The 25,136-nt window shown below is 52.4% G+C and overlaps 1 protein-coding gene across 2 annotated transcripts in view; it reads right to left on the bottom strand.

The window, feature by feature from the left end:
• SLC9A5 (solute carrier family 9 member A5) overlaps positions 1–25,136 on the bottom strand; it is a 61,368-nt gene that overhangs the window by 14,958 nt on the left and 21,274 nt on the right. For both annotated transcript variants that reach the window (XM_059713614.1, XM_059713613.1), the window contains exons 2-10: positions 23,868–24,170; positions 21,935–22,098; positions 20,963–21,041; positions 19,157–19,334; positions 18,518–18,738; positions 17,993–18,195; positions 2,439–2,528; positions 2,208–2,278; positions 1,292–1,421 (exon numbers count right to left, since the gene is read on the bottom strand). In XM_059713614.1, coding sequence (XP_059569597.1) covers positions 1,292–1,421; positions 2,208–2,278; positions 2,439–2,528; positions 17,993–18,195; positions 18,518–18,738; positions 19,157–19,334; positions 20,963–21,041; positions 21,935–22,098; positions 23,868–24,170 — 1,439 coding nt within the window. The remainder of the gene's footprint in view (positions 1–1,291; positions 1,422–2,207; positions 2,279–2,438; positions 2,529–17,992; positions 18,196–18,517; positions 18,739–19,156; positions 19,335–20,962; positions 21,042–21,934; positions 22,099–23,867; positions 24,171–25,136) is intronic.

Here is a 25,136-nt window from a genome sequence, read left to right as displayed (position 1 = left end):
AAAGCACATGCAACAGGTGTAAACATAGTTAGGCTTGGCCCAGGTGGATGAGGAATCCATTTCAGCTGAGCTGCAAGGAATCACTGTCAGGGTAGAGCAGAAGGGCGCTGGGCAGGGCTGGGCTGCTTCAAAGCAGTGCTAAGTGAATCAGTGCAAATGTCTCATGTTGTTCAGGTCTTGGGAAAGGGAAAGATCAGAAGCAGGTTCTGGCAGGAAGCTGTGTTGTGGAAGAACCTGGGGTAGCAGGAAGAGATGTGTGTGGCTGGACCACACAGCAAGAGAAGGCCCTACCTGGGGCATGAGCTGGGCTGGGCCAATGCAGGGAGCCAGGTGTTTAGCCTGTAGCGCTGGCTGCTCTGTGCAAGATGCTGACAATGATTTCATGGCCTCTCAAGGAATATGACCCCATTTCTGATGCTGATGCCAGCCCCCGGGCATTCTTGTTCTCATTCATGTGGTTGCCCTGTAAGATGCAGGTGGCTGGGCTGTTCAGAGAGGTGACACAGTCTTGACTCCCCTTGTTCAGACTTTAGCTCTTTCTCCCAGCCAAAGCACTAAAGCCCCTGGGGAGTGCAAGAGCTGAGCTGGATGCTGGAGCACCATGGAGAGGAAAGCAAGATCTGGGAGAGCCAACTCCCCAATGCACAGGGTACCTGGTGCTCTCTGGACTCATGAGAAAGGGCTGGGACCTGGTTGGGGGCAGTGCCAGTGCGCAGCAATGTCTCTAATGGATGGGCAAGAGCACTGTGGGATCATGTACACCTGCCTGACTTTTCAGCCTGCCAGCACTGACAGGCACAGCCTGATCTCAAGCAGACCCTGAGGCAACACTGCAGGCCACAGCCCAGGAGCTGAAGGGCATTAAGGGGCCCATGGTGCAGATGGCAATGTGAACTTTAACACTGACCCAGACCCCCAGCAATGCTAAGGAGCACAGGAAGTCTTTCAGACTGCTGCAAAGTCCCAAAGAAGACCCCATGGATGCACCTGGGACCTGAGGTCTGCCAAGGGACTACCAGGGGCTCAGAATGGTATCTGAAGTCTTATGCTCTCTCCCACAGATTGAATGTCGAGCGCCAGTGACCATGGGGTAGCCCAAGGCACTGGCTTCCCTTGTCCTGTTTCCTCAGGGATCTCTACAATAATCCTTGTAGGGAGAAGACAGAGAAAGCCCCACTGTAAAGTCAGCTGATTCCAAAGCTCTAAGAGTCATGGCATCCCACTCCCAACCAGAGCTGTGAGGCAGCCACTCCCAAGGCATGTGGTAGCTGCTGGCATGTCACACACTTACCTGGTCCACAAAGCTGATGGCATCACGGATGTTTAGCTTGTAGTAAACATCCCAGATTTCATCTTTGATCCTGTAGGCTGATTTCCTCATCAGGAGCTGGCTCAGGTATTTCTTGTCAAACTGTTCCCACCTGATATAAGATGAGGAGGGTACTTCTATCTCACATATGCACAGCACGTGTATAGAAAGTTGGCATTACAGGGCATACTGCCCCCAGCACCAGCCCCTTCCATCCCAAGATGGAAGGGTTTCACCAGTCAAACAAAGAGTCTTCTCCAGCTTCCAGCCGAATACCAAAACCACAACTAAAATAGGTACAGAGATGCCATTCCCAGCTGGGCCTGGCAGGAGCAGGGATAGTTTAGTGAGAGGCAGTGAGCAGTGATAGCTCAGTGGGGGTGTGAGAGCTATTAAAAGGAGATAGTAACTATTTAGTCACTGCAGGCACTAGAGAAGGAGCAGAGCTGAGAGCAGCTGCTGGAAGAAAGTTCTGTTCTGAAGGAGGGGGAAATGTCAGCCACCACAGTGAAATGCCTGGAAAGGAGCTGAGTTGGGGAAGGCATGTCACTGTTCCCAGCAGTGCTGTGGGCTGAAAGGTGCGCCCCCCTACAACAATGGACAGCTACAGCAGGCCTGCCTTACACACACACACACACACACACACACACACACACACACACACACACACGCCTGCCTAGCACAGAGCCTTCCTTTCTCTCAAGACTGCTCATAGCAAGAGGTCTCTGTCAAGCCCGTGCAGGTCACCATGGACCTCATTGCACTGCCTTGTGGCTGACCTGTTTACCATCAGTGCAGGAGCAGGGGAAAACAGTGGGACAAGGGGCTGAGGATTGTGTAATGCACACTTGTCCTGTGTGAAGGACTGGGGGTGGCTCCAGTGTATGTGGTCACTCACTTGTCTCGCCAGTAGTGGTAACCATGGTGCCCAACAACATCTTCCACTGCTGCCAGAATGTGGTCAAAGGCCTTGAAAGAGGGAAAGCGAGAGCAATAGAAATGCTGCACCCTGGGCAGCAAGGGCCAACTGCCGTTGCCTAAAGCTATCAGCTGAGGACATTAGGGGGTGGTTCATGATCCGGAGGCAGAGAGCACATCCCTCAGCCCCCTGTGCCCTCTTGGTACCTACATGCTCATGCAGTTCCTCGTTCAGCGTTGGTTTGTGATGGTCGCTCCGCTTCACCTTCAGCCACTTTACTAGAGGTTTAATGGTCAGACCCTGAAACAAGAGAACAGGCTCAGTCCATGGTGGGGCATCCTTGGCTAGGACACAGTTAGCACTCAGTCAGGCCCTGCTGGCTGCTGCCAGCTGCATACTGAGCCCATCCCACTAGCCCCAGCTGGTGCAATTTTTTCCTGGTACTTGGGCTACCCTGCCTTTACATGATTTAAGCACAGGGGTGGCCAAAATACAGGGGAAGCAAGTGTTTCTGCTTAACCGATCAAAATACAAGGGAAGCAAGGAAAGCTGGGAAAAGAGAGTGAGAAAAGATAAGTTAGAGCTGTTGAAAAGGGCTCTGGGCACAAGGCTATGGGCATCTCTGGCTTCGAGTCCATTCCCATTCTGGTGGCTCAGTGAAGTCCAAGTTACATGGGGGAAGGGAAGAGAGGCACCGGGTTTTGTGAATGAAGGAGTGATGGGATGCAAAAGTGGTGATTGAGAAGGGGCTGAAATGCCAAATGCCTGTTACAGCTGCCTATTTTATGACCTTGTGATGGGTCCTGAGGCTGATAACTATGTTAGCCCACCCATCTGTCCAGGGCAGTCTGCCCATGTCTCTTACCTGCCATGCTTTATGATGTAATTAATAAGTTGTTTCTAGGTGGGAGGCTGGCCTTTTTATGCTGTAATACCAAGGGCATAATACAGGATTCCAACCATCCTTATATTGTGTCCCGAGCCTTGCAGGTGTTATACTACTATCTTTCACTTCAGATACTGTGAAGTGCTTACCATGCATTTATTTAATACGTGTATAAGCAAAATAAATGAGCAGTAACTCAAGTTACTGTGCAGTAGCACAAGCGGACGCCTTTTTTATGATGCTACTGCAGAGTAGCCTAATACTACTGCACAGTAGTGTCACATCACAGTTTTTGTGATGTAACACTACTGCACAGTAGTATCAGGCTACTGTGCAGTCAGTGTTCCATGTAGATGCGCCCAGCGAGTACCATGGTTACGGCTCTTAGTACTGCATGCCATTACTGAACATGGTCAAATCTGCCTGATTCCCAGCATGAGAGGGACATTTGGAAGATGTAAAGAGCCTCTGTTCCAACAGCAGGGGCTGCTTCCTTGCTCCATCCCTCCGGGCACATGCTGCTTCAAAGGGGATAAGTTGGGGCCATGGCTCTGAGCTCAACTCACAGAAGGGTGTAGCAAGAGCACCCCTCAGGGAGGAAGCACCCTGCAGGCCCTGGCTAGGGGCAGTGGGTAATGAATGTAGAGTTGGATCTAGTCTAGCTGCATCCTCTGGACACAGCAAGTGAAGTGCAAGGGCAGGCCAGGCAACAGGCTGCCCAGAACTGGAAGCAATGCATCCTCCTAATCTTCTGGGTCCTGGACCACCTTGAGGGGAACCCTGTAGGGAGCTAGTGATATGAATGGGAATATGGGGTGTTGTAACAGAGAGCCTGGTGCTCTCTGTTACATAAAGAGGAAAAGCAGCCCAGGCAGGGAGCTCTGCAGGCAGGCACGGGGCAGCAGCTACCAGCTGCTGGGGCAATAGGGCTAATGGGATTATTAACCAGCACCTGCAGGTGGTCAGATGACCAGATGCAGGCAGGACCAGGGGAACATATAAGCTCAGGGCTGGGGCTATCAGGGTCACTCTCTCCCTGGCTGCCACAGGGTAAGGAGTCCCTGCTTTAGAGAACTGCCTACAGATGTTTGATTGCCTGCTTTGTTCCTTACAAGGATAGAAAGGCTCCAGGAGCCTACAAAGTACCCAAGGCTAGGAGATGTGCTGTCCTAGGGGGAAGTTTGCTTCTTAAAGGGGCAGAGCATGGTCTCCATGGTTGTTTATGTTATGGCCCAGGGGCTTATGATTTATGTTATTGTTTAACCAGTGTTTTGCAGATGAGGCTGTAGGGGAGGTGGAGGCCTCATTAGTGGTCGGGGGGGCACTTGACTGCCTTGAGCCCTGCAAGGGGCAGGCTGAGGGCTTGAATGCTTATTGAGTGCAGAGCAGTGTCCAAGAAGGGCACAATTGTACAGGGGCCAGGGGCCCAGCGCCAGAGGGCACAGCCACACACGAGCCAGAGGCCCACTATACAGGAGCCAGGGGCTCAGTGACTAGAAGGGACAAGTAAAGCTCGAGCCTTAAAGCCAGGTCCTATTCAGTGGGCCTAAGCTAGAAGGCCTAGCTACATTAAAGGGGCAGAGACTGAGGAGGCCAAGGCCACAACAGAGGGACAACATACCAGTAACACCTGCGAAGCATGGGGTGTGGTAGAGGGGAGGTCTGGAGCCACGCAACTAGCTTATAAGGCTTTGGGTGCCCAGCTGGGTAGAGTGGACTACAGGAGCCCAACCAGAGGCCTGAGAGTACAGAGGCCCAGCCAGGGGCCTGGGACCAGTGTGACTGGGGCCTAGCAAAGGTCTGTGGGCAGCGTCCTTTTATATTTATTTACATTACCATCAAGGTATGGCAGGAGAGATAGGAAGGCACCCTCGGGGTAGAGCAGGGCACAGTCACAGAGCCACCAGGGGGTGCATGGCCACCCCTGGGACCCCATATTATAGGTGTGTATTTGAGAGGCTTGGCCTGGACAAAGCCTCTTCCATTTCCAGCAATACCCCCTCCCCACCCCAGCCCATTGGTGATTCTGCAGGAGCAACCTCTGAGAGATGGCCCAAAGAGCAGCTGCTGTGTGGATCCAGAACCCTTCCACCTGGCTGGTGTCCCCTCAGCGCCAGCTTGAAGAGTGAAGTCCTGAGGCTGTTCAGTGCCAACTCTGAAGCTAAGCCTCTGCCCATTTTCCCACTTGTCCCACCACTCTTACCCACAGGTAAAACATGTGCTTTGTCCCCACTAGGTGATACCAGCTGTTGACTTCAAAGGCAACAGTTAGGGGGTACACATGCCCCCCCTGAGATTGGCCACTGCTGATGCTGCCCCTGGCATCTGCAGACGGTCACCGCTCACCGCTCACCACTCCCGCTCCCCTCCCCCCCCGCCACCGCAGCTGCCTGCAGGCGGTCCCTGCTCAGCCCACCCTTGCCACCAATATCACCATGGCTGCCTGAGGGTGGTCCCCACTCACCGCTACCACGCCCCTGCTGCCAACACCACCAATAGCACCTGCAGGTGGTTGCCATGCCCTCCCAGTCTGAAGAGGCACGAGTCATTCATGGCTGAATTACTCCTCTAGCTCCAAGCACAGAGGTTTGGGCTGTAAAGAACAGAAACTACCACCCTGCATCTGACTTGAGTCCCAGCCAACCCAACCTCCTGTTTCTGACAACTGCCAAGTTTAGCTGTGACTGAGGAAGAGGCCACAGCAGCAGACTCCAGTCCTGTCTTGATTCCTGCTTGCCAGAGACTGCCTCAAACCCTTAAGCAGCAAGATCGATCTACCTGCCAGCACTACGTGCTAGAGCTCTGGGCACTTGCTCATGTTACCCCCACAAACACCCCCTTCCTCTTGACTCCTCTACAGTCCTGGCCACAATGAGTTCTAGAGCTTGACTCTGTGCCATAGGGGAGATCATTTCCTCACACCAGTGTTGAATGTGGCCTGGTATAATGACTGGTCCTCACTCCTGTGCTGTGAACCAGCAGGGAACCATAGGCAGCGCTGGGGTGTCACACCCCAACACTGGCTATTTCATCTTAGTGCATGCAGTTTAAAAGGGCCCACCAACAGGGAAAAAGCCCCAGTTAGATGTGGGAGCGGCGAGAGACGCGCGGGTGAAAGCCCACTGCACCCCCGCTCCCCCGAAGCCCCCCAGAGACCCTCCAGCAGCCGCGGAGCCCCCCGCTGACTCCCAGCACAGCCGGAGGTAAGCAGGGCCCGTGGAGAGAGGGGGCTAACCCCTTAGTGTGTGTGTGGGAGGAGGCAGCTGAGTGGAGCCAGGCTGGGTCAAGCCCCGCCTAGGCCCCTACTTCGCCCAGCCCCCCAGGGAGCCACGCGACTGGAGCTGCGCGAACAGGCTGCGCAAACAGGTGCGCTTCTCTGCCGGCGCGTGAGTTAGCGCGGAGTTAGCATGGGAGGGCGCACGGGAGGGCCCAGGACCCTGCATGCGCACCCCCCAGGGTAGACCGTCCCAGCCGTAGCCAGCCTACCAGAGGCATGCCACGGATGGGCACGTGCTGCACCCCGAGGGTCCCCTTGGGCTCCACAGCCCCCCCCGGCACCTCAGAGATGGCCACCCAGACGGAGCCCCTGGTTCTGGGCTCCACACAGACGGAGCCCCTGGCTCTCGGCTGCGGGGGCTGCCTGTCCCTTTTTCAGGCTCTGGGACCTGGGAGCATGGTGACCTCCCCTTGTGGGGTCTGCTCCCTTTTGGGGTCTCTGGTGTGCCAGCTGGAGGAGCTCCAGGCCACAGTCCAGAGACTGCGGGCCATCAGGGACTGCAAGCAGGAGATAGACTCCTACTGCCAGGCCCTTATCCCCCAGGAGGCGGAGGGTAGACCACAGTCTCCCTCCACGCCAAAGGAGGACTCCGGGACCTCCCGCTCTGTCCAGCCAGGGGCATGGACCACGGTGGTCAAGGGCCCTAAGTCCGCCGCACCAAGGCCCCTCCCCCGCTGGAGCTGAGCAACAGGTACGCACCTCTTGCAGCCCCAGCAGAGCCTGCTGAGTTGCTGGCTCCCACAGGCAACGTGGGCCCAACTGCAGCTCCCACCCCTGCTCTCTCCAAGACAAAACATAGGGTGTTTGTTGTGGGAGACTCTCTCCTGAGGGGGACTGAGGGGGCAATCTGCTGCTCCAACCCCTTAGCCCGGGAAGTCTGCTGCTTCCCAGGGGCCCGCATCCGGGACATTGCGGAGAGGATCCCAGAGGTCCTCAAACCCACAGACCACTATCCCATGCTCCTAATTCATGTGGGCACCAATGACACGGCTCGGAGCACTCCCAGCCGGGTCATGAGGCACTACAGGGATTTGGGAGCGGGGCTAAAGGGTCTGGGGGAGCAGGTGGTGTTCTCGTCAATCCTCCCAGTCTCAGGCTATGGGCCGAGGAGGGAGAGGAGGATCCACGTGGTCAACCAAAGACTGCGGCGCTGGTGTCGTCGGGAAGGCTTTGGCTTTCATGACCACAACCTGCTCTTTGGTGAGAGAGGCAGCGAGCTGCTGGGGAGAGATGGTCTCCACCTCTCTCCCCTAGGGAGGAGGCTCTTCTCAGCCAGACTGGCTGACCTGCTCCACCGGGCTTTAAACTAAGCCCGCTGGGGGACGGGGGCACTACTGCCACTGCTGGCCCGCTGAGCAATCCTTGCAAAGCCAGCAGGTCAAGGCACTTAAGGGAGCCCATCCCTGCCCCAGCCCTGGCAAAATCTGTGGGCAAGGAAGGAGCCCCCCAGGGGGCACTTGTTTGCCTGTACACAAATGCAAGGAGCTTGGGGAATAAGCAGGAGGAGCTCATCCTCCTGCTCAATGCAAACAATTACGATGTCATAGGGATAACGGAGACCTGGTGGGACTCCACCCATGACTGGACCACGGGTATAGATGGCTATACCCTGTACAGAAGGGATCGTGTAGAGAAAAGGGGCGAGGGTATAGCTCTCTATGTTAAGGAAAGCTACACGTCCCTGCAAGCCGATATTGGTGACCAGGGTGGACAGCTGGAGACCCTCTGGGTTAAAATCCATGGGGAACACGGCACAGGGGACACAATGGTGGGAGTCTACTACAGACCTCCCACCCAAAGTCCTGAGCTTGACCAGGAGTTTGCCTGGGAACTGGCTGAGGCCGCATGCTCCAGGACCATGGTTGTCATGGGTGACTTCAATTACCCAGACATCTCGTGGGAGGATCACTCAGCAAAATCTGAGCGGTCGCAAAGCTTCCTATCGTGCGTGGATGACCTCTACCTGACTCAAGAAGTCTAAGGGCCAACGAGAGGCAAAGCACTGCTCGACCTGGTACTGGCTACTGGGGATGACCTAGTCGGTGACCTAGTGATCGATGGGAAGCTGGGTGACAGCGACCACAAGCTGATCACCTTCACCATCCGCCGAAAAGCTGGCAAGTCAGTCAGCAGCACGGAAGTCCTTGACTTCAGGAAAGCCAACTTTGACAAGCTCAGGAGGCTTGTCAGTGTGGCCCTAAGGGACCATGACCATGGGGAGAGGGGAGTTCAAGAAGAGTGGTTGCTCCTCAAGGGAGCGATCCTCAATGCACAAGCTAAGTCTATTCCATCTCAGAGGAAAGGCAGCAAGAGGGCACAGCAGCCCCCCAGGCTCTCCAGGGATCTAACAGACCTCCTGAGGCTAAAAAGAAAGGCCTACAAAGGATGGAGGATGGGAGTCACCTCCAAGGAGGATTATTCTGCACTGGTCCGGTCCTGTAGGGAGCAGACCAGGAAAGCCAAGACTGCAACTGAACTCCAACTAGCTTTGAGCATCAAGGACAATAAAAAGTCCTTTTTCAGATATGTGGGGAGCAGGAGGAAAAGCAGGGGCAATGTTGGACCCCTGCTGAACCAGATGGGGCAACTGACAACTGACGCCCAGGAAAAAGCCAACCTATTAAATAGGTAATTTGCGTCGGTCTTTCATCAGTCCCATGGGACGCCCATGCCCGCTACGGGACAGGGAAGTCCGGGTGAGGGTGATCCCCTGCCCTCCATTGATGCTGACTTCGTGAAGGAACATCTTGAGAAACTGGATACTTTCAAGTCAGCTGGCCCTGACAATCTTCACCCCAGGGTACTCAAGGAGCTGGCGAGCATCATAGCCCAGCCTCTAGCTATAGGCCCATTAGCCTGACTTCTATCCCGGGGAAGATCTTAGAACAGTTTATTAAAGCGGCCATCTTTAATGGACTGGCCAACGCCAACATCTTAAGGGATAGCCAGCACGGGTTTGTTGTGGGTAGGTCTTGCTTGACCAATCTGATTTCCTTCTACGACCAGGTGACCTATCACCTGGACAAGGGAGAAGAGATTGATGTCATATATCTTGACTACAAAAAAGCCTTTGACCTGGTTTCCCATAATCACCTCTTAGAGAAACTGGCCAATTGTCGCCTTGGGTCCTCCACGATCCACTGGCTGGAAAATTGGCTCCGGGGTTGGACCCAGAGGGTAGTAATTGATGGAAGTCACTCATCGTGGTGTCCTGTGACCAGTGGGGTCCCCCAAGGCTCTGTCCTTGGACCCATACTGTTCAACATCTTCATTAATGATGTAGACACTGGAGTCAGAAGTGGACTGGCCAAGTTCGCTGATGACACCAAACTTTGGGGAAAAGCATCCACACCAGAAGACAGGCTGACCTGGACAGGCCCAGCAAGTGGGCGGACGAGAATCTGATGGTATTCAACGCCGATAAATGCAAGATTCTCCACCTTGGGAAGAAAAACCCACAGCATCCTTATAGGCTCGGCGGTGCTACGCTGGCTAGCACTATGGAAGAAAGAGACTTGGGGGTCATCATTGACCACAAGATGAACATGAGCTTGCAGTGCGATGCTGCGGCTAGTAAAGTGACCAAAACGCTGACTTGCATCCATAGATGCTTCTCAACCAAATCCCGGGACGTCATTCTCCCCTTGTACTCGGCCTTAGTGAGGTCGCAGCTGGAGTACTGCGTCCAGTTTTGGGCTCCACAATTCAAAAAGGATGTGGAGAAGCTTGAGAGAGTCCAGAGAAGAGCCACGCGCATGATCAGAGGTCAGGGAAGCAGACCCTACGATGACAGGCTGAGAGCCCTGGGGCTCTTTAGCCTGGAAAAGCGCAGGCTCAGGGGTGATCTGATGGCCACCTATAAGTTTATCAGGGGTGACCACCAGTATCTGGGGGAATGTTTGTTCACCAGAGCGCCCCAAGGGATGATGACTAGGTCGAATGGTCACAAACTACTACAAGACCGTTTCAGGCTGGACATAAGAAAGAATTTCTTTACTGTCCGAGCCCCTAAGGTCTGGAACAGCCTGCCACCGGAGGTGGTTCAAGTGCCTACATTGAACACCTTCAAGAGCAAACTGGATGCTTATCTTGCTGGGATCCTATGAACCCAGCTGACTTCCTGCCTTTTGGGCAGGGGGCTGAACTCAATGATCTTCCGAGGTCCCTTCCAGCCCTAATGTCTATGAAATCTATGAAATTGATGAAAATCTGGCCCATGTGTTGCACAGGAAGAGCTTTTGTCCAGTTCTGCCACACATCTCCAAGAGAAAACAGCTGCCTGTGGATCTCCCCACTGTGAAGTCTCCAGCTCTAAGTGAAGGTATAGAAAGCTTCAGTGGGAAGCAGGGGACAAGGATTTAAAGGTGGCAAAAGCAGGATTCTTTACATTGGTATTCCACCAGTCCAAGGGTGTTAGCCTGCTTGACAGGATACAGGATGATCATGGTGGGGAGTGACCACCCTCCCACAGTTGGTGAGGATCTTGTGGGGGAACACCTACAAAGCTAAATATCTATAAGTCAGCAGGACTGGATGAACTACACCCGAGAGTGCTAAAAGAACTGGTTGATGTCATTGTGCAACCAATGGCAAAGTTATCTGAAGACTTGTGGCACTCAGGAGAGGTCCCAAAAGACTGGAAAAAGACCAAAGTGGTACCTATCTTTAAGAAAGGGAGAAGGGAGGACCCAGGAAACTAAAGGACCATCAGTTTGACCTCAATCCCTGGTAAAATTCTGGAGAAAATGATCAAAGAATCCAGCACACATCAGCTAACTGAAGGTAGTATTCTGAAGTATAGCCAACACAGCTTTATTATGGGCAGGTTGTGCCAGACCAACCTCATTTCCTTCTGTGACCAGGTAACTTGCCACATGGATAGGGAAAATGAGGTTGATGTTATATACTTGGACTTCAAAAAGGCCACTGACCTGGTCTCCCATGATGTCCTCACGATTAAATTGAGGAAATGTGGCCTTGACTACTTTACAGTTCAGTGGCTAGGTAACTGGGTCCATGGTAGGACCCAAAGGGTATTGACTGACAGAAATGAGTCATCGTGCTGGAAGGTGACCAGTGGCATACCTCAGGGTTCAGTACTTGAACCAGTGCTTTTCAACATGTTCATCAATGATTTGGACTTGGGTATCATAAGCAAACTGGCAATGTTTGCTGAAGACACCAAACTATGAGGGAGTGTGATAACACTCAAAGACAAGCTGGCAATACAGCTGACCTGGACAGGCTCATGAGGTGGGCCTGATGTCATTTAATACAGAGAAATGTAAAGTGCTCCATTTGGGGAGAAATAATCCACAACACACTTACAGGCTCAGCAGTGCTACGCTTGCCAGCACCACAACTGAACAAGACCTGGGTGTCATGATTGACAATAAAATGAACATGAGCCACCAATGTGATGCCATAGCTGGCAGAGCTAATTAAGCACTGGCATGTATCCACCAAGGCATCTTAAGCAAAGCAAAGGATGTCATCTTCCTGCTCTACTCAGTTTTGGTGAGACTGCAACTGGAGTACTGCATCCAGTTTTGGGTGCCACACTTCAAGAAGGGTGTGGAGAAGCTCAACAGAGTCCAAAGGAGAGCCTTTAATGCATGATTAGAGGCCTGGAGACCAAGACATATGAGGAGAGGCTGAAGGACATGGGACTGTTAACCCTGGAGAAGGGACGACTTAGGGGGAACTTGGTTCAGAGCTCGTGGCGGGGCATATATTCATCAAGGCCCTGCAGAGGAGGACAAGAAATAACAGGCACAAGCTGACTAAAGATCACTTCAGGCTAGATATAAGGAAAAACTTCTTCAGGCCGAGTGCCGAGGGTTTGGAACAGGCTCCCCCAGAGGCGGTACAGTCATCCACCTGGCTAGGGTCATCTCACCCCAGCAGTCTTGCCTCCCAAGTACAGGGGGGCTGGGCCCGATGATCTGTAAGTCCCTTCCAGCCCCTAATAACTATGAAACTATGAATTCTTCAAGCTTATTAAACTTCCCAGGAGCTCACAACGGAAGTTGTCTCACCACCATTTTACTTAAGTCACAGTGCCACCTGCTGGCCACACCTGACTTTTCCACACATAGGAGGCACAGAAGCCAAACCACCACAAGTGGTCTTAAGCCCACTCAGGCTTATTTTAACCTACATCTCAACCAGGGTTCGAATTACGCGGGGCCTCAGGTGGCGGACTGAGCCCCCCATGAGCCCCTCCATAAGAGACAAGTGCCCCTGGCTCGCACCACGCCTTTCTAAGCAGCTCAGGCAGCACCAGCGGCTCCTTCTGGCTTCCGGCTGCCACCACTGAAAACCCCACCAAGAACTGAAGTGTAATTCAAACCCTAATCCCAAGAATTTTTGAAGTACAGAAACCAAGCAGAGACCAAGCACAGAGACCAAGCAGAGCTAAGCAGCTTCCTCCTCCCACAACTCCAGGCTGCGACCAGTGCATGCAGAAGTGATAATACCTGCAAGATCAGGGGTGGGCAATTACTTCGGCTGGAGAGCCACGTAATGAGTTATGGAGACCTATCAAGGGCCACATACATTTCCCACCTGGGTCACATCCAAACTCCACCTGAGTCCACAGCTGATGTAGCTGTGTCAAGGGCTGATGCAGCTGGGCAGAAGCAGTCCCACCCACCCATCTGGCACTAAGTGGCAGCCAGAGCTGCCATCTGCCCACGGACTAGAGCTAGTGAGTTGGCAGCTGTCCAGCCATAGGCCAGATCAAGTCTGTTGGTGGATTGGATCCAGCCCACAAGCCATATTTTGCCCACCCCTGTGCAAGTCCACTTCTGAGGGCCTGAGTGCCACAGTCATGGATAGTTTGAGATTTGCTTGCCTGGTTTACTGCCAGGGGCCTGTACCACTCTGTGGTACCACACTGGGTGAGGCACTTCTGGTAGAAATTCTCCATGAACCTAACTTCATTTAATAGCTCTATTTATAATGTGATGGAGTCATGAAAATGAATAATGCAGTCTGCACAGCAGGTCCTGGGCTCTTTGCTGTAACAGTTAATTCAGTCTCACTCTGCCCCCTCCTTTTCTGTGTTCAGTGTGGTGGCACCTCTTAGTACTGACAATGTGAAACTGCCTCTGAAAAGTTGTCATGGGGAAAGGTGCAGGGAATGGGTGCACCTCAGGATGAGCGTGTTTGCTGGTGTACAGTTAGACATAGGACCCTCACAACCCATACTAGACCCTTCACAAAGCAGCTGTCCCAGGGGAAACATAATGTGTGGGGATCATGTAATGAAAGACTGGGTGACATTCTTTCCCAGTTAGGTCAATGGGAGGACTGCCAGTGATTTTAGTGGGGTCAGAGTTTTACCTTGTATACTAACATAGTGGTGATCCATGAGGTTATGGTGAATCATCTGCAGACCACACTGGCCCCCACAGGCAAAGTGTCCAGCTGAGTATGCCTGTTAGCTGCAGAGCAGTGCTGTACCTTGGGCCCCTACCACATGATCCAACCACACCAGACACATCTCCTGGCATGTGGCAGGTCTTGCAAAATTTGAGACTTTGAGCAAGGCACACTGAAGTCAGAACTCAGGTAATTCAGATGCCTGCCTTCTCCCCTACCTTAATAAGATTTATTTAGTTGTTATAGCAACTTTTTTCAGTGTATCTTGTAGAGGAAATTATTTATTTCCAGGTTCATTGAAGCTTAATAGATTAGCTGTTTTCAGAGAATAAAACACTGAGAAAAATAAGCTACTCAAGTCATGATCACGTACCCTTTCAAGAAAGCTCATGTACCGTCTGCTTCAAATATGATTTTGGCGTCTAAAGCTACCCTTATTAGCAAACAGAAAGATTCATGGGTGAACTCCTGTGAAGTTATATCCAAAGAACCCATACTGTGTCTATTTAACTTCCAAACAGAATTAGATGCCTATACATCACTCAAGGGAAAAAGGAGATAAATATTTTAAGTCAGTGACTTCTGGCTACTGTCTCCAAGACAACATGCTGGGAGTTGATTTCGTCTTGATCCATTGTTTTTTGCTGAAGCAGCAACATCCATCTCATTAATGTTATTCAGTGGAAGGTAACTTAAGAATTTTACTGTTTCCATTAGGTTTGATGATGAGGGATTATGACGGCCCATGAGAAATCCTGAGAACTAACAATGATATATTGGTTTGAAAAACTCTGGGAACTGCTGTCCTAGTGCATCTTCATACAAGGGGCCTGAAACAATAGTGGACAGCCAGACAATTCTGGCATCTCCTCACTTTTCAATGTTTGACTTTGCAGCCTTAAGAACAGCCTTTAACTGTAGCTTCTGTATGTTATTGTATAGGTTTTATGAAACCCCAACACTCTAACCCCTGTTACATATAACTCTAACTCCTCCCCACTCAAACAGCAGAGCTGAGCTTGTTAAACTACAGTGCTGTGGCACACACCTCTGCTATCTGAACCAATAAGCGAGCTACAAAAGCTAGCACCAGGCACAGGTTGTTCTCCCTTGAGCCAGATACTAGAGAAGCAGCTACGATATACTGGTTGCGACTACACCAGACGCTGACTGCGCAGTAGCTCATTACTGCTGCACAGTAGTGTCAGGTGGCAGGAAGTGTGACACAATGCTACTGCGCAGTAGTAACAAGCTACTGCACAGTTACCTAAAAACCATTCAGCAATGCTACTGCACAACAATTCTGGTTACTGCACAGTAGGGCTGTGTGAAGCTCCGGGTGCTGATTTGATACGGAGGAGATTCAGCCCGATTCGGTGGCCGAATCTCCGAATCCAAATGGAATCCAGTGACCAGTTAAAAGGTCTGAATCAATCTGAAGCTCTCCGAATCTATTTGGAAAAGATTCTGAGAGCTTTGGTGATTCGGGCAGTCCCTGCTCACTGCAGCAGGGAACTGGACCCAGACTCTGAGCTGGTAAGTAGGGGGCAGGGGAGGAGAAGCTGGAGGAGTGGGCAGGGGACCATGGGGTGACCCCTGCAAAGCCCCATCCCCTGCCTGCTCCCCTAGCCCCTCCAAGTGCCCCCGACCCCTGCCCACTCCCCCAGCCCTCCCCATGGCTGCCCTGCCCACCCCAGCTCCTGGCCCTTTATAAAAAAGTCTCCACTCACTGGGTGCTGCTGGGCGGGGGGGCCAATCCCCTCTGAATCCCACTGCCCCGTGCTGCATGGGGGGCTCTGCCATGAGGCCCCCCACCCCTGCCAGCTCCCCCGGCCCCCCCCCATGGCTGCCCCGCCCACCCCAGCTCTGGCCCTTTAAGAAAAAGAACCAAACCCTGGCTGCTGCAGCAGCCTCAGGGCTTCTGGGGGCTCGTGCAGAGCCCCCCATGCAGCATGGGGGCAGCGGGAATCACCCCCTGCTGGGCAGGAACCAGTGAGTTGGGTCTTTTTTTTTTTTTAAAGGGCTAGAGCTGGGGTGGGCTGGGCAGCCATGAGGGGGGGCTGAGGGAGCAGGCGGGGGTTGGGGGGCTCGTGACAGAGCCCCCCCATGTGGCATGGGGCAGTGGGAGGCAGCGGGGATCAATCCCCTGCTCAGCAGGAGCCAGTGAGTGGGGGCTTTTTTTTTTTAAAAGCTGGGAGCTGGGGCTGGCAAGGCTGGGAGCTGGGAGAGCAGGTGAGGGATGGGGCCTGTGTGATTCAGAGATTTGGCCAAATTGATTCGGGACAGTGATTCAAATTGTCAAATTGAATCACTGTCCCCCAAATTGGCTGAATCTGAAGCGAATACTAGCCGCTTCACACAGGCCTAGTGTTCAGTCATTTACTACTTGTTTATACAAGTACTAAATGACTGTGCAGTAACGACTGCACAGTCAGCATCTCATGTAGATAAGGCCACTGGGACTGAGTTATATGACCGAGAGTAGCTGGGTTGCACAGGCAGTAGGCCATATACTCAGACTTTACAATTTCTTGCAGCTTTTGGTCTGTCATGGTGCAGATCTCAATTCCATTCCAGTTTGCATGACTTCTCCATGGGGAAGGAGGCCTTGTTTTAGCAACATACAGTAAAGGGCACATTATTAACGCAGTGAGCTGGTGGAAGAGACCACGCTTTGTGAGCTCCTCACTTCCAGACCAGTGCATTACTCCGCTAGACTGTAGGGTATGGAGAGAACAGAATGTGGCTGGCACCATCTCCTGTCTGGTGGGCTCTGGGTGTAGCACACTGGAGCAAGATGCCAGGGTGGGGGGATGGGCACAGCTGGCTGAATATTTGAGGTTTTGGCAGGAAGCCAGGCAGTAGCCAGAAGCCATTCAAAGGGACAATGTGATACAGCCGTGAAAGAGGTAATCCCAGGACGAACCAGGTGAGGTATTTCCATAAGAGACAGGTAAGCATTAATGGCCATGTACAAGGTAACATGAAGACCTCATCTGGAATACAGTGTATTTTTCTGGACACCCATACTTGAAAAAGACAAACTTAAACAGGGATAGATGCAGAGGTACTGAGAGGATTGTTTGGGGAATAGGGAGTCTGTTACAAGAGGAAGCTAAAATAACTTGCCTTGAGCAGCTTAGCCAGCCGAAGGCTCTTAGGGGACCTGACTGCTGGCTATAAATATGCCAGGGTAACCTCCAGGGAGGGAGAACTATTTAAGCCAAATGGGCAACATTAGCACAAGAACATGTGAGGATAAAATAGCCATAAACAGAAAGGGGCTGGAAATGAAAAATTGTCTAAGTGGAGTGTGATTTTGGAGCAGCCTTCCAGAAGGAAGAAAAGGGACAACAGCTTAATGGCTCTGAAGGCAGAACTTTATCAGTCTCTGGGATGATGCAGTGCCTGCCATAGCAGGTACTGGGCTCACTGAACCTGGAGATACCTTCCAGTCCCTTCATTCCTATCCAAGTCCAATCCTCACTCCCCACCCCCGAGCGTGAAAGTGCTATGAGGGAGGTGGGTTGCCTAGCAACCTTTGAGCAAATATTCATTTGTCTGAATAATGTGTAACTAACAGGAGACTGGGAGCAGAATGAGAGAAGTGCAAAGGAAAGAGGGCAATGCAGGCTGCTACTGCTGGACCAGCTTTGCAGCACTGCCTCTGTTTGCTCCTCTCCTGCCTTGTCCTCCAGGTCTGGGCTCCTCTCATGTATTGTAACTGGAAGGACGGCATCTCTCCACATCCCCAGCCACTGTGTGGACCCTGCACAGGCTGGGACCAGAAGGGTAAACAAGGTGAAGGTCAACCAGGCCCTGGAAGGCTAAGCAGGACTCTGAGTGCCTGGGGAGTTCCAAGGGATGAGCCACATCTCTTAAGGCTTTTTCTGCTCTAAGGGGAGAGAAGTCACCCCATCCCCAGGAATCACTATAGACCAGGACACAAAGGAGGCAAGGCTGTCCCAGCAGCAGGTCAGAGCCATCTCCCAGTGCCAACCTGCACCAGTCCTACCACTTCAAGGGCCCAAATCCAGAAACACAAAGGCTGGCCTCTACTACCCCATGCCTTGGACAAGACCACGAACTGTCTCTGGATGAGAACTCCAATACCAGCACCCTACAGACAGACAAGGTGGCCTGACTGTGAGCTCCCCACCATGTTCCTGCTTTCCAGGAAGGGTATCACAACTGGCAGTGCCCTGCCACACTGACCTGCACGATGACCGTGAAGAATACAACCACAATGGTTGTCGCCACAAAGTAATCCTTAGCTTTGACTTTGTCTCTGTCCAGCAAGATCACCAGGGCAAAGGCAACAGCCCCTCGCAGGCCCCCGTATGACATCACCACCTGGTCAATCCTGTCCAGTGGGATCAGTCGGAAGTGGTTGAGCACCCAGGTCTGAAGGACAACACCTAGGGGATAAAGGGAGGGAAAGGTTCTGAGGGTCTGGCAGAATTATGCAAGCCACAGGAAAAGGAGCAGGGCTTTGGCACAGTGGGGTGCTCTTAAGGGTGCAGTCATATGCAGATCTCTTACAAACCCCTGCAAATTCCCCCGCTCCACCATGGACATACCCTACCATAAACCAACTGATGTGCAACCCTTGCCCATGCTCTTGGGGCTCTTCTGCATCCCTAGGGCCTTTCATAATGCACAGCAAGGGGACCAGGAGATAAAGGGGAATGCATTAGCACAAGCAGGCCAGACAAGTGAGTGCCAGACAAATTGACTGACCCACAGCCCTGAAGAGCAGGATGAACAAGAGAGTGCCCAGCACTAGTGCTGTGTCCCAGGCCCACTTGGAGGTGTCCACAGCAGAGATGCCCAGGAACATGAAGATGATGGTCTCCGAGCTGCTGGCCAAGGTCTTCATGGTGTACTTGACAGTGGTGCGGGACTTCCGGGAAATGTTGGCTTCCACATACTTCTTACAGCAGATCCCACAGAAGGTGACCCTGGGAAAGCAGTGAGAGCTTGGGATAGGTGCCAGTGGGAAGGGCCACACCACACTGCCCAAGGCACAGATACATCCTCTTCTCTCCTTGCTGACAGGCAGGTACCCTGGGTCTCTGTACCACTCCCCACTCTCTCATCCATCCAATAGCAGCTGAGCTACAAGCCAGAGTCCATGTAAGTGGTACTGGTGTGGGCACATAGCTGTGGGACAAGCCCAGCCACAGAGCAGAGTGGGAGTGGGCTGGGAAGGGTATAGATCTCCTAGCAAGGGTAGCAGTGGGATGCTCCTGGCACGTGTACCCCAGCCAGAATGGGAGGTCACGGCATCTCCCATGGTCAAAGCAATGAAGAAGACCTGTCTTCCCCCAGCAGGCTGCTTTATACTCACGGGTGTGCTGCAAGCTGCTGTATACTCACGCGAGGATGGAGGAGAGTGAGACCATCTCGGCGGTGAGGTATGCAATGTAGGCGATCAGGAAGACAAAGAGTGGCTCAATGATGCGCACACGCTTGGTGAACCTAGTGATCAGTGCCAGCAGGAAGGCGAAGAGCAGCCCAATGGCCGTGCCTCCCAGGCTTACAAGAAAGAAGGAGGCTGTGGGAGAGCAAGAGCAGGCTGTACTGAGCACTGAGGCTGCAGCAGCCTGCTTTCCAGCTGCAATCCTCTGCCGACCATCTGTCTACTGCAGGGGTTCTTATCACCACCAGAGGGAGCCCTTCTCCCTTCCTGGGCAACCTCTGATTCTGAGCCGGTTTGGTTCAGAGGGTCTCCCCTAAGAATGGCAAATCATGGGGCCAGTGAAACCAATCTTCTGTGCATGCAGGAACAGCTGTCTCTCCCTTATTTAGAAGGGAAGAGAATCTCAGGGCAGTTCTCTGCAAAGCGCAAAAAAAAGGGCTAAGGAAATGTTACAGCTGAAAATGCAAAGCTGCAGTCAGAGCATCCCAAGGTCAGAAAATGTGAAAGTTCAGGCTACAGATGGGACCTGCCTAGGCTGCCTTGCTGACTGGTTGCCATGCAGCCCTTGACTACGAGATCACAAGCCCTCTCGAGAATACGACCCAGAGCAACTGGTGTCCTCTTGCACTCTGTTCTGCTGCCACCTGGACACGTCACACAGACCAGCACGGAAAGGAAACACAGCAATGGGTTTAATTTTGGCTTCTTAGTAAGATAGGGAACAACTAGAACCACTAGAACTGACAGCACAGCAGAGGAGGGGGTGAGGTTTCATATGCAGATGCTACAGCAGAGAAAAGGGAGCAGTCTCCATTCATGTTGCTGTGCTAGGACATTTCCCAGAGTTCAGTAGCACGGTCTCAAGCTGCATGAGGGACCCATGTGACAGCTAGTGGGTAGTGACAGGTAAATGCCTCCCTCCTCCCTACAATTTAAAGCTCATCCTCCTCTGCCCTAATCAGGAGGGGAATTGAACATGTAGCTCTTCTCCAAGACCAAAAGCATTCACTAAAAAAGCAAAGCCATCACCTGGGGCTTTCTCAGCTCACATCACCTCCAGGTCCCCTTGCCCACCTGCCCAGCCTCCTGCCCTCCCTGCAGAGCTACTACAGTCCTGTAAAACTGACAAACTAAACATCAGGGGGGCGGGGGGGGGGGGGACGGGACAAATAAGTGAAATGGGAAAAATAATAACAACACAAGGGTTACAAGGCTGCACTGGGGTCAGGGAAGGGACAGAGGGGATGGGGGCACAGTGCTGCAGAGGGTGCACAGGCCTGGACATTACTTGGCCACTCTGTGGTGTTTTTAAGCTGACCAAGAGCACCCCAAGACTAACCAGACACCTCTGAATAGGGTTAGCAGATGCCAAGTTCACCTGTGTCTCAGACAGGAGAGGTCAGGCTAATGCTATGTTGCCTAATGCTATGTTATGATCTACATGAGTTGAGCCTGGACCTACACCCAATCACATGACCCTGTCCCAGGTCACCCTCCCAGCTGTGCTTCTCCCACTCTTCTGCAACCTCCCCGAACCCAACAATCCACTTACCTGCTCACTGTCTGTGCAGCTGTGAGGGGTAACTGAGCTTACCAGTTCCTATTAACCTCTTCTTTTACCAGTGTAAGGTCTCTATAGCCATCACGAGAGCTACATGGCATTCATGTTCACCCCCTAGGCTTTCCAGCAGAACAGAACAAGGTCTGGTGACAGTATGACTGAGAGAGAAAGAAAGGCTGGCACTGGCTGGAGATATACTCACCTACACCCTTTACATAATCTGTGACCTGGACATGTGCAGGGCCCATCTCCACAAAGGAGTTAAACACCTTGTACAGCACCTGCAGGGCAAAAGTGTGGTGTTAGCAGAATGGAGGGGCTGGGACATGGGGAGAGGGTAGCACTTCAGCCCCATAGTCCAATAGCCCCTTCTTGTCTCCAGTTTGCACTATCCTGTGAAGAGTAAAAGCAAGCTGCCCTCCCCTCCCCTTACCCCCCCCCCCCCCAGTCATAGTCTTTGGAATGGAGAGTCTGACCTTGCAGACTTTGCGAGTGATGAGAGGAACTGCCCCCTGCAAAGGACTCTGAGGCTGCAGTTACTATGGTTCATTTGTGCAGACGTTCCCTGGAAAAGGGATGAGGGACAAAAAGGCAAGGCAGGTCTCATGCCTCCATCTACTCTAGATCAGCCTAGGAAGATCACCCAGTGAATCCAGTGCTGGGCTCTCCAAAAAATGGGCTGCAAAGGGTCTGGTGGTCTGTGTTTGGCTCCAGATCTGAAGTCATGATTTTAAGGGGGATCAGCTGGGGCATTAGGCCTCTGTCCTGCTTCATCTGCATCCACAGTGCTTTGGAGACCTCCTCTGCCTCAGATCCTTGGCAGGCCAGAAAGTGCTTCTCCACTCCTTCTGAGAGAACCCCAACCTCTGCAGCCATAGAGAAACTTTGGCTCCTCCCAGTGAGAGACAGAGGAAGCCAAGAGCTGGGCAGAGCCCAGTGATGACTGCAAAATCTCCTTTACCTTCAAAGACAGGAAATCTTCCTGACAATAGGGTTCTGGGGCCCAGGCTGGAAACACTTGGCTGGCTTGGGAGAAATGCATCTTGTCTAGAATTGAACTTCAGAGCCCCTCTGCAGTGGCCAGCAGCCCTGTGGTATACAAGTTCCCCATAGTCTGCCCCAGTGCTACCAGGTAAAGCCATCCCAGGAGCCATAGCCTTAGGACAGCACTCACCACAGTGACAGCATCATTCAGGAGAGATTCCCCAAACACGATGATGAAGAGGGTCTCATTGACGTGAACCTCCTCAAAGACAGCCAGCACTGCCACAGGGTCCACAGCTGAGATGAGGCTGCCAAACAGCAGGAAATCCATCAGACCAGCTTCCACACCCTTATCTGCCAAGACAAAGAAACACAAGGCTCAGGCAGTACCCTCAGGAGACAATGCAGACTTGACCTCCTCTTTCCCACCCACCTGCCCACCTGACTCTGCAGAGAGGAACCAGCCAGATGTACCAGGCAAAAAATGACAATGAAGGAAGCCTACCATGGTTGTGCACTGAACTAAGGCATGGGGGCCTGTGTTAGGAAGGCCAGGCTGCCCATGGGATATGGGATGCACACTCTGCACCCACTCTGTATGTTAGCTCCCAAACCAAAACCAGTGTAGGCTTGTTGGTGAGATGGTTTTTGTAGAGGCACCACATTAACACAGTTACATGATTCCCAATTCAGGAGTGTCTCTGTGTGGCATTACCTTACACCATAGAGATGTACCCCTGTTTGTTCATTGGCAACAATGGGGCCCTGCACATCCCACAGTCAAAGTGTGGCCCTGTGAGGAAATGGGGTAAAGCTAATGGCTGTGCCAAAGGCCAGAGAGCCCCCCCACCCCAACTGAGCTCCCAGGAGCAGCACTGAACTGCACCAGACTGGAAGCTCCTTCCCCTGCCTAAGCAAGCCCCTGCCAGCAGTTCTACATCTCTTTGCAGTGTGGCTGGGCTGAGATATCTTCTTTCCCTCCCTGCACTGGTAAAACGTCTGAGGAGGCGGGTGGCAAGGAGCTGCATGTTTTGTGGGACAGGATCTGCAGGGGTGTCAGAGAACCTTGTCCTTGAGACATAAGGCCCAGCAATGGGACAGAGCTTGAGGGAGCAGCAACCTCTGTGACCCAGCCACTCCCTCAGGGAATATACCCCAAGGGGTGGGGAGACATGCTCAGGAGACACAGAAGGTGGCCAGCCCCCCAGGTAATACCTGAGGCCTACCCTAAGCCTGGGAGAAGGAGTCTAGGCAGTGACTAACACCTCTAGACAAGCTGCAGCTGCTGGAGTTATGAATGGTAGGGCAGGGCCAGTAACAATGCTGAGCATGAGGAACATGAAGATGAGGGGACAGATCAGGCAGCCTCTCCACTAAAATGCCCTGAACTCTCTCCATGGCAGGTGTGAGGCCCTGGTCTTGCTGGTGTCTCAGGCTGCAACAGCATGCCCAGAGGATAAATCCCATCCGGCACTATTCTTTTCTGGGTAGTATGGCCCATTGGAGGCCCATGGTAGCAGGACACACACTTGGCATTGACAGTCTGAGGCCCCACAGAGAACTGGCACCGCTGAATAGCAGCTGTGTGGAGGTGGTTCTGCCATAACACCCTCAAACCTGAACTAGTACATGTGTCAGTAGCACTGTCCCCTATGTTTGTCTGGTGACTGGCACTATACTCTGTGCACCTAGCCCCAGTGAGAACAGTCATGGGGGAAGTTCCTAACACCAACCACTGACCATTTCTGCAGGTTAGATCCAATGGCTGTAAGGCTCTAAGGGTTGCTAACCCCTAGCCTACATTGTCACAAAGGGTTCTTCCTTGGACTACTATGGACAATGCCCTGCATGGTCTGAGCTAGTCAGTGGCACGCTTGAGATACTGTGGGCCTCCAGCCCCTGAAGGAGTCTGAACAGTATGTAATTCACCTGCCATGGACTTGGACTCAGGAGGGCAAGTGCAGCTCTCTGGCACCTCACCTTTGGTTATGGCTTATGTTCCTCAAAGGCGTGAGTTGGAAAGGCAAACAGCTTGGTAACTGTCCCAGTCCAGCTCTTCTGACCACCAGCCCCCCAGACCATGTAAATGAGGGGCAGAGGTTCAAACAGCTCAGCTTGCTTACCCATGAGCCCTGCCTGCTGCATGCCCCAGAGGGAGACTCCAGTGGTGAAAGAATTCCACAGGGTGCCAATCACTGCATATGTCAGAATTGCACCAATGTTGTCAAAAAAGAGCCTGCTGGGCATGAAATAGCCTGAATCCAGGACAATGGGGGGAAGGAGGAAGAAGAAGAACATGTTGGGTTCCAGCTGGTACTCTGCTTTCTTAGCGATGGCCAAGACAATTCCCCCAAGGCCCAGGCCCAGCAGGATGAGGAGGCAGCTCTCTGGGACCACAGATGTCACCTTGCGAGACAACTGGAACACTGGAAGGAAGAGAGGGAAAACAAGGCATCAGCATGAGGCCTGCAGCCAGGCAGCAGAGCCAGCAGGGCCTGGGCTTACCAAGCTCTGTCCCTGCCCCCTGGGAAAAAACAAGACAGTCAGCCCAAATATACAGATACTGCAACAGGACTTGGCTAAGGCATCTTAACCAAGACCTATGAGGGGAGGAGGGTCAGGGAACATCTCAGACTTGCCCATAGTTATATACACAGGGAAGTGAAGGATAAAGGTGTTCCAATACTCTTGTCCCACTGGCTACAGAGGTCTCCTTTGTCATGCTCCAAAGAAAAAGGGAAGTCCAAATCCCATTTGCTTCTTCTGCCCTTCTCAGATATGCTGAGGGGATAGCTGTGCTTCCTATCTGGTTTCTGTTGCATATTGATTTTTCGTTAACACCAAGTCATTTTTTGTTACTCTCTTCTGTGCTGTCATATGTTGTGATCTGGAGAAATCAGAAAGTTCGCAAATCAGGACAGCCCACAAGCAGCACTGTACCTGCTGCCCAGCCTCAGCCTCCTTCCCAGGCCATTCCCTGAGGCATGGCTGGGGGGCTCATTACCCCTGCTCATGGAGCAGGAGAAACCTGAACAGCATCAGCATGTACCATGGTCATCGCCTTCTCAGCAGCAGCTTGCCTCAGCAAAGAAACAGGGCAGTATCTGAGAGATTGCAGCACAACATGAAATCTAATCGGATTCCTTCCCCGAAATGGAGTGTGGCTGTCTCCAACAGAGGCTTATTTACAAGCATGTAAAAAATGCCAGTGTGCAACCAGGAGATTTATAGATTTTTAAAGTGGTTTATTCAATCTGGGCTCCTGGACTGAATATTAAACAGCTACAAAGCAGGATTTTTGAGCATTTTTGAGCAAACAGATTATGCTATTACACCAACGCACCAATCTATCAATTATGTAACAGAGGCAAAGACCAGGTATCCAGGGCAGA

This window comes from Alligator mississippiensis, chromosome 10 (genome assembly GCF_030867095.1).
Source record: "Alligator mississippiensis isolate rAllMis1 chromosome 10, rAllMis1, whole genome shotgun sequence".
Taxonomy (NCBI): domain Eukaryota; kingdom Metazoa; phylum Chordata; order Crocodylia; family Alligatoridae; genus Alligator; species Alligator mississippiensis.
This window is presented reverse-complemented; position numbering and strand designations above follow the sequence as displayed.